This window comes from Desmodus rotundus, chromosome 7 (genome assembly GCF_022682495.2).
Source record: "Desmodus rotundus isolate HL8 chromosome 7, HLdesRot8A.1, whole genome shotgun sequence".
Classification (NCBI taxonomy): domain Eukaryota; kingdom Metazoa; phylum Chordata; class Mammalia; order Chiroptera; family Phyllostomidae; genus Desmodus; species Desmodus rotundus.
Window position 1 is genome coordinate 10,598,806 of NC_071393.1, and position 12,646 is coordinate 10,611,451.

Here is a 12,646-nt window from a genome sequence, read left to right on the forward strand (position 1 = left end):
ACTGGGGTTCCATCCTGGGGAATAGATGACCAGGTGGCAGTATCTTCCAGAGCCCATAATCGAGAATCATTCTTTGTGGGCAGCTGAGACTGCAGCTCTGGGAAGCCTACTGCCAGGTTCGCTATCTCTGCTCACACCTTCGAGGAAATGACAGTGCTGACTCGGCCGTCTCCACGGACTCCTCAATGGACGAGTCTTCGGAAACCTCGTCCGCCAAGGATGTGCCAGCGGGCAGCTTGCGCACTGCCCTCAGCGAGCTCAAGAGGCTGATACAGAGCATCGTGGATGGCATGGAGCCCACGGTAAGAGGCCAGGCTGAGAAGCTCCTTATCCCACAGGACCTGGCTAGTGGGAGCTTGAAGCCAAGCACAGAGAGTGAGGCTAACCCTGGAACTGGAACCTTTATGAAACCTGCAAGAATTTCTTCTGTGCCCATGTCATTTGAGAGCATTGAAGGGCTGAGTGCCTGGGGAACAGGAGGCATCTCCCTGCAGACACCAGGATACAAATAAAGTCCTTTCTCCATGTAGTTTGTACAGGCCATGGTGGTCTCAAGTCCAAGGGCTTTCCTTGGAAGCTTTATGGAACTTTGGATCCAGGCAAAAACTGCAAGTTACTTTTCTATAGCCCATTGGTCCTAGTGGTGGGGTTAGCTATGAACAGGCACACTTAAAAAGACCTGAAGCTTCTGCTAAAAATATAAAGGTGAGCACAGAGAGTTGAGAAGATCAACAAGAAGGGCCTTTTAGAGTTCCAGATGTGGCTCCTCTTGTGGAGGAGAGACTTTCCCATGGGCTCCCGGCAGACTGGCATTTCTTCTGGCTTCGTGACAGCTTTCTGCCAGCCTTGCTCTCCATTCATATTCCTGCTCTCAGACTGTTGTTCTCCTCATGTTTCACCTTCCTACAGAACAGTTGTGTCTTTCTACCTGTACTAGGGGAAGGAAGGTGGAGGGGTAGCCGTCCTTATCTGAACAGGCCCTGTCGGTCTGCGCAGTGTATTGCAGCAGGGAGGTGGGTCATCATGGGGAAAGGGAGCTGTTCTGTTCACGCACGCAATTTCCCTTCCCCGAGGCCTGAAACAAGAAAAAAGCAAATGTGTAGCCACTGTTTGCAGATTGAGCAAGAGATTTTCTCCTCTAACCCTTCTTTCTCTCCTTCTTGCCCTCCATCCCATCTCCTGCTGTCTTGCTCCCCCCTGAACTGAATGATCTCTCTGCTCCCCTCCCCATTGCTCCCCTCCACCCTTACCAACTCTGCCCTCTGTCCTCTCCATCTCTCCCACTAACCATCTCCCCGTTCCCCTCCACTCTCACCATCTCCCTGGTTGTTTGGCTCGCTGTCTTTTGCTGTCAGAGCTCCCGGAGAATTGACGATGACTCCTTAGAAGAACAGATAAGGCAAACCAGTGAGGATTCGAGAGCCCTAAGGGAACTCATGGAGGGAGAGAGGGGTAAATTGAGGCAAAGCCTAGAAGAGCTGCAGCGACTCCACAGTCAGGTGAGCACCCTGTCCTCAGTCCGGTGCAGGGAGTATGCACGTCCATCCGGGCTCTCTGGGACCCTTGCGAGTTTCACTCCCGCACGTCTACCTGAGAAGCGGGTTTCCTCTGACAGATCCTCAGAGGACGGTGACCTAAGGTTGAGTTGAGCTGGGGGTTTAAGAGAAGAAGCCAATCCCCTGGTTTAGCCCCAAGTAATTGTCAGGGATAAGAATAGCTGCCTCCCCATTTCCTCCGGCAACATGCTGCCTTCAACAGAGCCCGAATCATCTGGTGGCCTCTGTCGGTTTAAAGTGCCTCAGCTCCAGGACACTTAGGGATGCTGTCCCAGCAGCGCTTGCGCAGGGAAGTTTGCACGTCAAGCCTTCGACTCTGCGACCTCCTCTCTGTGTAATGGCTGCGCCGCTGCCAGCCTGCTGTTCAGCTTCAGCAGCACTGCTGCTGCTCTTGCTGCTGCTCCCCTGTTTGGTCGTGATTTCATCTCTTAGAGAGCACGCTGGAGAAAGGACATCGATATTCTGATCTGAAGAGTTTTAAACAGCTTAGGAGCCAGCCCCACCCGGAAGGTTGTTTCTAAAATGTACTCTAGGAGAAAAATACGGGCTCTTCCTTTTGACGAGGGTCGTGTGTAGAGGTTCCGTCCCACTTGTGGTGGACCTCAGACAGGCAGTATGTTAAACCCTGCCCCCTTTTTCTCTTGTCCAAAGCTAGTCATCCCTCTCTGCTTCAGGAGACTGATAAGAAATGGAATTGAAGCCTGGCTTTCACTTCAGTCAGTATTACTTAAAGGGTCATGCGGAAATAAACAACTGTCTTTTGGAAGGAGGTGGGGGGTGGTTCCTATTAGACTTCCTAGCAGCATTCTCCGGGCAGATACTGGGAGTCCCACTCACGGCATTAACTGCACGGTGCGTGACCAGATGACAAGGACAGAGAGAAGCTACTGAAAGCTGTAGCAGGCATGGGCCCCTGGGCAGGCGTGGGGAGTGGGTTTGGGCAGCCCAAAGACATTCTCGCGCCCCAGACCTAGCCCTCAGGCGGTCATTTGGCCAGGAAGTGGTTTGGACTTAGGGACACATCTTTGAAACTGGAAGAATTAAAATGTAAGAGAACGTGGATCTGAAAGTTCTTCAGGTTAAGAGAAGTTTTATTTATTTTAAATCCTATTTAAATTCTGTGGGGTGCTTCTACTTACCAGCCCTCTCATATCAGCTGGTGTTTTTGTTCTGTTTTGTTGTGTTGCTTCTTGGAGTTATGAAACTGGAAACACTAGAAGGCATTATTTCATTCAGAGGCACAAGCAAGGTGTAGGTGGCTGTATCCGTGGGGCCCCTGAGTCAAGTCCTCGGCCAGGAAGCCAGCTTGTGGGAGGTGCAGTGAAAACCACAGCCCCAGTCTGGTCCTTTGGCTCCCTTAGGCTTGACCAGAGTGCACGCCGATGACGCCAGAAGGGGCGTGGAAACACAAGGAGCATGGGCTGGGAGCAGTCAAGGCCTCACTAATGAAATTTTGGTGACCCTCCTCTATAAAGGTTCAGTATGTTCTCTCCTCTGTCCTAGCAACTGCCCGATATCGGACCTTCATTCTCTCATCCCCTGGCTCCGGCCATCACTTCCCCCAAGCCCTGTCACCCTCCACAGGCTTTGGATTGATCTCCCTGAAGCTGGACTTGAAAATGGGACACCCCTTACAGAGTTGACGTACCATTGTCAAGTAACCGGAAGCCTCCAGCCCACATGGCCCCCACGGTCTGGCTGCATCCCAGCATTGGTCCTCTTTCCTGTTGTGTTCACTCCACATCCTTTGCTTCAGCAGAACTAAACATAGGACACACAGTTCCCATTCCCACATTGGGGTCTTTTCTCTGGCTTTTTCCGCCCTGAGGACTCTCCTGCCACTTGCACTCATCTCAGCCTTCCTCGTCTTCAAGTTCCTGAGCAGCTTTCACTTCCTCCTTGAAACTCTTTGATTCCCTTCCTCCTGGAGCCACCCTGGCCCTGCTTTGCCGTGGTTGCCCTGGCTCCTCACATCTCACCTTCTCAGCAAACCTTCGACCCTGACGCAGACTAACCCAAGGTCTGATGTTTCTTTGTCTTCTCCCAAAGCACCTCGCACATTGCCTTGCCTACAGTGGGTACTCGAATACTTGTGAAACAGAAGGGCAGATAAAGCCCTGGACAGATAACTTCGGGATCTTTTCTCTGATGGCATTCAATCACAAGGACACCCACCGTATTTGGGAAGGGTGGGTTTAGGAGTGGCTGTAACCTGTCACTGTGTCCTCATAACTGCCGTTGGCAAGTAGGTCCCTGGGGTGGGCGGAGGAGGGAATGGAGCCCACAGCTGTGTGTGCTGGATTCTGGGTGCTACTCATCTCATTCGAGCCTCACAACAACTGGATGGTGGGAAATAGCCCCTTTCATTCCCGCTTCTTATGAAAAGCATGTATAACTCAGAGAGGGTGAGTCCCGTGTCGTATGTAGATGGCTGATTGGCTCTATCTCCACCAGCCAGGTTTTCCAGGTCAAAGCAGAAAGTTCTTGTTGAATTTTATCTGGAGTATGTTGGCATTTCCTGCCTAACATGTACTTTTATCTGTCACTTACTCAGCTGACAGAACACCTGGCGGGCCTATGGCCAGCCCAGGTCATTTCAGGGCTCATTTGTTCTTCAGAGGTCTGGCTGTCTCTGCCAGGTGCTTTCTGGGTCTTGGGTTCTGGGCTGCCAAGCTGCAGAACCTGCTAACAAATAGGGTGAGGCTGGGCGTCTCACCTGCTGCCGTGTCTGACTCTGGGTTAGCTGTGTGTGCCTGCCACAGCCTCTGCAGGGGCCCCAGCCTGTTCTTCGGGGAGGCTGCTTGCCCTGCCCATCATAGCTGTCCCCTCCTCAAAGGCACCGAGCACCGGTTCCCAATGTTCTGGTGTTCCCTTCCAGGCACCTCCGAGTACAAAATCCATTGCCTGTAGTGACGGCAAGTTGTCCTCTATCCCTCATCTTTGTTGGGTGTCCTCTGATTGCCCAGTGGAGGCTTCCCCAGGAGCTGGCAACTCTGCTGTCTCAGTCTGGGGAGTAGGAAGTGTCTCCAGGGAAACTTGATCTCCAGCCTTAATCCTGGGGTGTTTGCTTGGTTTTATTCTTTCTGAGGATGACTAGCCCTGAGACTTGAAGAGCAGAGGAATAAAGTTAAAGGTGATGTCTCTCCCTGAGTGGGAGAGTCAGACCTTAGGGATGGATCCTCCTTTGGAAAAATGGAAAAGTGTGTGTAATATTCAACAAGAGGGCAGGGTCCGGCATCTTGACTCCAGTCTGATCCAATCAGCTGCGAGAAGAAGGGGCTCCCACTCTTCCAGTCGTTCAGCAAATACTCAATTGACAGCTCTACCAGTCAGGGTTTCTGGTTGCAGACAACAGAAGCTCACTCAGCTTAATTTGAGCAGAAGAATGCATGGGAATTAAATCTGACAGCTTACAGAGTAACAGGGAGGTTGGCAAACTGAACTTCCAAACAGGAAGGACCCATGGGAAGGAGGGCAGGGCCTGCTGCCCGAGTGACGATTTCCCAAAGGCCTGCAGCTCTGCTGTACCCTCATGAGCTGCAGTCCCAGGTAGGCGGCTGTGACGGGCAGGTCTGGGATTCTTACCCACGTGCCTTGGAAACAGTGTTTCTCCCCTTTGGAATTCCTTAGTGGGGGAGGGCATGTCCTATCTCCCACCAAGACTCATGCAACCAGGAATACTCCCAGAACAGGGAAGGATTTGGGGTGATGACTAGCCAAAAAATCACAACTGTCCACTCACTGCACAGGCATTTGGGGATTAAACATACAGACTCAGGCTCTGCCATCGCGGAGCCCAAGGTCTACAGGGTTACCACACAGTGAGTGGGGTAAGCTGTGGTCTCCAAGGGAGCCTCACCCCCAGAGGACCAGCTCTGGTGCCATTCTCGGAGGCATGAAGCAGAGAGAAGGTGACAGGTTTGAAGTGAAAGGTGGTAACATCAGTTAGGTGTCTGACTTACATGTGGCTTTGACCTGGAGAATAGAACGAAGGTGGAGGAGCCAGGCTGTGTCAGGCGTTATCACGACATCCAGGGCCCTGTGCATAACAGTGCTCCTTGCTGGAAACAAACTTGAGTTTCTACCCCAAAAACTGTGCCCCAGAGCCCTGATGTGTGTGTAGTCCTCACTCATCAGTTCCCTGGGGTTGCCTTGAAATGAAAGAGGTGGCGTGGTACGCTGTGTACAGGGAATCTGGCCCGTGGCTGCAGTCCAGGGCCACCGAGCTCCAGCCTCGCCTGTGGCATCCTTTCTCCCCGCTGGAGGGAAATAGCGCAGGCCAGTCACAGTGGTGCCATCACGTTCCTCCCTTCGGTCTCCCTTCAGGTAACACTGCTGAGCGTGGAGATGACTGCACTGAAGGAGGAGAGAGACCGACTCAGAGTGACATCTGAGGACAAGGAACCCAAGGAGCAGCTTCAGAAGGCCATCAGGGACCGGGACGAGGCTATTGCGAAGTGAGTGAGCACGGCTGGTTTCATTCTACTTTAATTACAAGCGACATGAGCGTATGGTCAGTTGTAAAAGTTAACTCGTACAGAAGACTGTAAAAGTGAAACAGTTTCCCTGCTACCCACCCTCCCTCCCCCAATCCCGTTCTTCTCTCCACACAGACACTGCTGGTGAAAGCAGGTGTGTGTTTTTTGCAGACCTTTTTCCTGTGCGTATGCAGGTCTACATGGAATGTAGTTGTCAATGGGCTTTTTAAAAAAGATTTTATTTATTTACTTTTAGAGATGGGAAAGGAGGGAGAAAGAGAGAGAGAAACAGCAATTGGTTGCCTCTTACGCCCCCAACTGGGGACCTGGCCCGCAACCCAGGCATGTGCCCTGACTGGGAATCAAACTGGCCACCTTTCGGTTCGCAGGCGGGCACTCAGTCCTCTGAGCCACACCAGCCCGGGCATCACGGGCTTTAAAAGCATCAGTGGATGATGTTCTACATGTCTTGGTTTTTCTTTTCTACCTGCATCTTAGAACCTTCCAATTTCATTATATATATCTACCTCACCTTTTTTATTTTAGGGGCTTTTATTCTTTTATTACGGACATTTTCAAGCATACACAAAAGTAAGGGGGGGAAAGCTGGACCCCTGCTTTCCCATCTCTCCGCTCCAGCACTAATCATCAGCATATGGCTAGTGTTTCACGGCTCTGTCCGCGCGGCCACTGTCTCCACCCCCCCACCGGCCGGTGCTAAGGAAGATCACAAGACATCCTGTCCACCGGTCTGTAACCGCCTCAGCATGGGTCTCTACCAGAAAACGACGCTTTTTGTAAAACTCTCAACCACAATACAGTTTTCACACCTGAAAAAAGTTACAATTTCTTACGTCATCTAGTTCGAGGGTTCAGATTTCCCCAGTTGCCCCATTAATGTCTTTTTATAATTGATTAGACTCAAACTTCAAAGCCCACACATTCCATTTACTTGCTATGTCCCAATGGTCTGTTATACTCCGCTCCATCTTCAGGTGAGGCCCCGCTTCGGGCACTTTCTGGAAGAAGACCCCCCCCCACTCTCCGGGAGCAGCTGCTGCCCCTCCGCTGGGCCCCAGCAGCGTTAGTCAGCACATTCCGGAGTCTCCGGGTTGCTCGCGGCGCCACCTGCCGGGAGTCCCGGAGGCTGCAGCGGGGCGGGGCGCCAGGGGTTCGCTCAGGCAGGCTGGGCGTCCATGGCAACCGGCTCGCGAGGGTTTTCGCTTTGCCACAGGCCAATGGCACAATGGCAGCGGACGTGACGTGGCGGCCTGCGGCGTCCTAGCCTCCCCGCTGATTGGACAGGCTCAGTTCCAGTCCCTGCAGCCGCAGTGCGGTGCCGGTCCCGGCCCAGCGACCCAGCGGTGCGGGCTGGGCTGTCCTGAGCGGCATCTCCAGAAAGGGCTGGTGGGGCGCCATTCCGGAGCGGTGGGGGTGTCAGGGGAGGTGACTAATTGCACAGTGGACCAGAGGCCAGTGAGGACGTGTTGGTCACGGTGGTGCCCTGAACTGGCTTTACCCCAGCTGCCCCGCCTCGGGCCGGGCTTGGCTTGCCGCTTGTTGGAGTGCTTTTCTCTCAGGCTGCAGCTGGGCTGTCTCCGCCTGCGGGTCCTCTAGCTGCCCTTGGGTGTGCACAGTGGTCGCTGGCCCTGTGCAGCGAGGACATTTTTGCTCGTTTTTGTCGTGTCGAATGTAAAAAATAACAGTTGAGGAAGACGAGGACTAAATGCCCGTTTTGGCAGAAAGGCAACCAGTGCCACCTCTGCAGAGGCGGCGCAGTTTCCTGCACGTCCTATTCCTGTTCCCATTTCCCCACCCCTCACGCCAAAAATTAATGCTTTTGCATTGAACTGTGATGTAGCAGTGTTGGGGAAGTTTTACAAAGTAATGTGTGAAACATTTCAAAATGTGAAACTACAAAGTGCATGTGAGTGGGTGGGAGCAGTTACCGGTCGGTTGGCGGTCGTCATCCGGAGATAACCGGTTAGGCGCTTTCTCTGTGGCCTTCGAGTACAGGGGCCGTTTTTTTAGAGCAGAGCAAGTATTTCAGACCTTGCTTTTTGGCGCTTTCCTCCCCTAGGCCCAAATACATGCTGAGTGATCTACCACCAGTCAGTTAATGTTGGCTACAATGATTAGCTAAGAGGTGATGATCACTTTGTGGCCACCTTTGCATACGGGAGTAAGTATCTCTTAGATCCCTTAATGGGGGTATTGCTAGTGGAAAGGAGAGAACCGGGAGGACAAGGTCCCCCCCCCATAGGGATTAGCTTTTCGGGGCAAGGGTCAGCAGCTCCTTAGTGCTGTGTGAGGCCTTTGATCTCCTCCAGGTTCTCGTCCTGATTTAAGTATCATGCTCTTAACAGCTTCATCTGTGAGATGGGCTGACATACTCCCTTCACCTTTAGGTCATTTAGGGAAATTAAGAAAATGCCTGTGAAAACATGCTACAAATTTTTCAGCCTTCTACAAGTAATATCATAGTTACTGTTTGTTGTGAGTTGAGGGTCAGAGCGTCCTCTTTCCTCATCTTGTGGACTCCAAGTGTCCCAGGTAAAAACCCGCTGCTTCTGGCACAAGGTGTCCATGGTCACTCTGGCGTGTCTGTTTTCAGGAAAAACGCTGTGGAGCTGGAACTCGCCAAATGCAAGATGGACATGATGTCTCTGAATAGCCAGCTGCTGGATGCCATTCAGCAGAAACTGAACCTCTCTCAGCAGCTTGAGGCTTGGCAGGTAAGGGAAGGGAAGACAAGGCTCCAGGAGGAGTCTGCGGACACAGGCAGAGTGTAAGAAGGGCTTGGTTTTACAGGAGGGTCCAGTGCACATGAGTGAGCAGTAACCCCAGTCTTCACTTGCTGAACTTCAGAGCTCTCGCTCCCCCAGGTCCTGGGGAAGGATGGGTGAGGATACTCTCAGAGCAGTGAACCCCAGGTTGTGCTGCTTGGGACAGGGGCCCCCTTCAGCTAATCATCACGGCTTTGTTTAAATTCGCTCGAAAGAAACAGCTGTTAACTAGGAGGGCCCAGGAAGCCCTGTAAGGCTGAATGAAAATTCACAGAGGGATGTAGTTCAGCAACCCTCAAGTTGCCAGCAGCTGCTGTCCTTCCCTTTCTCAAAGGCCAGCTTCCTTTTTCCGAAGAATGCTGTCTGGGTGCAGGCCTGGGGAAAAAGGGTCAGTGTGTCCCTTTTTCAGAGCCCAGGCAGCCCACCCCATCGCAGGTCTAACATGGCTCTCTGCCGGACCACAGCTGTCCTTGCTTTTTGTTCATGAGGTTAGGGTGGTACAATTTCACGATATGGGTGTAACCATTCATGCTGCTCCCCAAGAAATCCTAACCAGGCCCATGAAAAGCCAGGCAAGCCCTGCAGTGGAGGGCTGGTGATGGGTGACTGTTCCTCCAGGGGTCCTTCTGAGCTTTGACCCTCCCCCACCCCCCAAGCTGGTCCCTGGCTTCTAGGCCAGCCTCGCCCTGGCTCACCGTCCTGTTCTTTTCTCTTCTCTCCTGGCTACAGTTTGCTTCCTCAGGGCTTTTTACTATCTGGCTCCTTTGGTTTCTGATCTAGTGGCCTTTCTCAGTTCCTGTATCAACAGCTTTAGTTGTTCACCCCTCCTGCCTTTGAGGTGAGATTGAGCCCTCATCCCACCCACACTCCCCGCTGCTGCCATCGAAGTCCCATCCCTGCCGCCCCCCTTGTGGCCCACTGTGTTCTGTGTGCTGGAGTCTGGCATCGTTTCTGTGCAGTGTGCCCTGCCATCGAGTCCTGGCCTCCCTCCTCCCATCACATCACGTCCAGTGAGCACGGCAGCACGTGGCCCAGTACCAACATGCTGGCCCCTGGTTCTTGGTGCCACTGCCTCATAAATGGGTTGCTTTGGCCGCAGATGTAACAGCAGGCATGGGATTATGACCAGCTCATGGATGTACATGTATGGTGTTCTAAAGTGATACATGCCATAGGATCACCGTGAGAAATTTTAAAATATAAAAAAATGCAGTATGCAATGTGCCAGAATAAACACTGGCAGCTGTGAGTTTCTTTCTGAAGGACACTCTAGCATTCCTGATGTTGCACTTAACAACGTAGATTGTATTCGGCACATCCTAAGTGCAGGGCACTGTGCTGAGGATTCGACACTGGGATGCTACAAGTGGGGAGGATGTGTCCTCTTTCTGTAAGGAGGGACGAAGTTACAACGATGAGTATGAAGGAAGAGAGGAAGGCAGGAGAGCAGGACACGAGCAGAGGAGGAAACAGGAAGTCCACACCCGCTGCTGCCTGGTGATGTGGCCAAGTCTGTTCCACACTGAAACCTGTGGACACTCAACTTGACCCCCAGCGGTGAGGGGGTGGGAGGTAGCTGTTCCGGGAGGGGCCAGCCAGCCCCACTTCCTGCCCTCAGGAGCAGCTGGCTTACTCCAGGGTTAGCCTGTGGCTCACTGTCTTTTCACCAGGACATTCCAGAGCCCACAGGGTTCAAGGGTGAAGGAATCAGGCAGCTGCTTGCCATGTTCCCTGCTGATGTGAAGTAGACAGGCTTAACCAATAGTCTTCATACCGTGTTAGTGGCCGAATGTCTTTGTCAAGTGGAATCTTGCACAGAATCAAAATCTAGCAACTAGAGTGCAGCTGCTGTGCCCAGAAGCTCCTCCGGGGAGTCAAAGCTGTGGTCCTGTAGGGAGGAGTCAGTGAGGAGGGCTTTTTCTAGACAACTTCAACAGATTGGAAGGGAAAGGTGCTACCCCAGTGAGGAGGCTAAGGAAAGGGGCACTAAGTTGAAGCAAGACAAACCCTGAAGTGGTGATGCCCAGGTCTCTGCCACAGATGGGAGCCTCGCAAGTAGGGGGCTGATGTGTGTGGTTGTCCTTGTCACCTGTAGCTGCTGGTGGTGCTTGGGCATCAGCAGCTCGGGCCAGTAATAGTTATCAAGGCTGAGCACTGGTATGGAGCTGGTGGGCGGAGTGGAGACAGGCAGGAAGGTGCCAGCTGCAGCCTGTCTGCGCCCATAGGGACAAAGGCTCTGCGGGGTTGGTCAGCTAAGGGTGACACTGTTGAGGAGAGGCCAGCCCCAGTCCTGTGTTGAGGTGTCAGGAGGCTCCCGTGCGTCCCAGCGTCTACACTAGCTTTCTTGGTTGGGACAGCCCAGCTGCAGCCACTCACTCATCTCATCCTTCATCCTCATTCTCCCTCATCTCCTGTCCTTCAGTCCTTCGGATGTTTTTGTAAACTCCCTGGGCAGGGTCAGGATGCTGCCCTGCTCAGTCCCCTCTGTTGTGCTCTCTGCAGGATGACATGCACAGGGTCATTGACCGGCAGCTGATGGACACGCGCCTGAAGGAACGGAGCCGGCCTGCTGCTGCCCTCTCCAGGGCCCATGGCACGGGCCACGGGGACGAGCCCAGCACCACCGAAGGCAAACGGCTCTTCTCATTCTTCAGGAAAATTTAAGTTGGGAGGAATCAGGCCAGCAAGGATGGGCAGACTGGAGGCAACTGAAAGGGGTGCGGGTGTTTGCATGCAAGGGCTTCCCCTGGCCAGGCAGGAGCCCTGTGCCCACTGCCCAGCCCAGCCTGGGCTTCCCGAGGATCCGCTGTGGTGGAGCTGCTGAGCAGGGCTCAGGACGCCCACAGAGTGGCCAGCCCCGCCCACCCCTCAGTGGCTCCCTGGCCCAACCCCAGGCACTGCTGCCCTCCTGTTGTGGAACACAGGGAACAGGAGAAACAGAGGCCCTCTCTGCATGCCTCAGGGGCTCCTGCTGCCCCGGCTGGCCTGAGCCTCCGTCCCTCCCCCAGCCCCTGGCCCAGGGAGTAGGGGGAGGCGGCCCCTCACCCATGTGCATGCACCTCTGCAGGGCGCACTCTGGGCAGGAGACCCAGCCTGTGGGGCCTGATGGCTGGGGCTGTTCTCTTGCACTCAGCCACGGTGGGCTCTGTGGGCTCTGCCGTGGCTTGGCTGAGGCCATGCTGAGCCCAGAGGGAAGGTGGGCCTGCCCCCTGGCATCACTGCTCTCCTTCCCCGGCCTCCACCAGTGCAGGACAGGCCCTTGGCAGGCTTTAGCCATCCAGTCCTTTCCCCTTCATGGGGCCAGGGCTGGGAGGGGTTCTCCAACCACAGCGCCCAGCTCCACTCACATACACAAGTTCTTGGTTCAGCCAAGCAAGTCCAGGCCACAGAACGGCCCCAGAGGGGTCTGTGGTCAGCCACCTCCACCTCAAGGGCAGCACTGTCACCACGGGGTGGATGCCTCCAGATACTGCCCACTAGGCCTGCAGAAGGATGAATCCTGCAACCTGCTGCTCCTGCTCCTTCGGCAGCCACTGCTCCTCCTCTGCTGAGGCCTCACTCCGAGGCACCCAGGCTGAGCAGCCTGCAGGCTGCTTCACAAGGATCGTCTCCCTCCCTCACCTGGGAAAAGCACAGCAGGGATGAGCGGAAAGAATGTACCTATAGATATGTACATACCACAGTGCTGTACTTTTGTATGTAGCAATCATGTAAATACATGTATGGATTTTATAATATACATATTATATATAAAAATCTATAAAGGCATATTTTTAGAAAAACGGCGCACCACTGCTTCTTTTGAAAATAGTCTAAGAATAAATTG

General features: G+C 53.5%; 1 protein-coding gene across 3 annotated transcripts in view; it reads left to right on the forward strand.

Moving 5' to 3' along the window:
- The window catches only part of BICDL1 (BICD family like cargo adaptor 1), a 73,582-nt gene extending 61,147 nt beyond the window's left edge, over positions 1 to 12,435 (forward strand). Inside the window, exons 6-10 of one of the 3 annotated variants that reach the window (XM_053927925.2) lie at positions 84 to 302; positions 1,356 to 1,499; positions 5,883 to 6,013; positions 8,649 to 8,769; positions 11,323 to 12,435. In XM_053927925.2, the coding sequence (XP_053783900.1) occupies positions 84 to 302; positions 1,356 to 1,499; positions 5,883 to 6,013; positions 8,649 to 8,769; positions 11,323 to 11,484 (777 nt within the window). In that variant the 3' untranslated portion in view covers positions 11,485 to 12,435. The remainder of the gene's footprint in view (positions 1 to 83; positions 303 to 1,355; positions 1,500 to 5,882; positions 6,014 to 8,648; positions 8,770 to 11,322) is intronic. The other 2 variants (XM_053927926.2, XM_053927927.2) reach the window with 2 other exon arrangements.
- Positions 12,436 to 12,646: the final 211 nt, after the last annotated feature.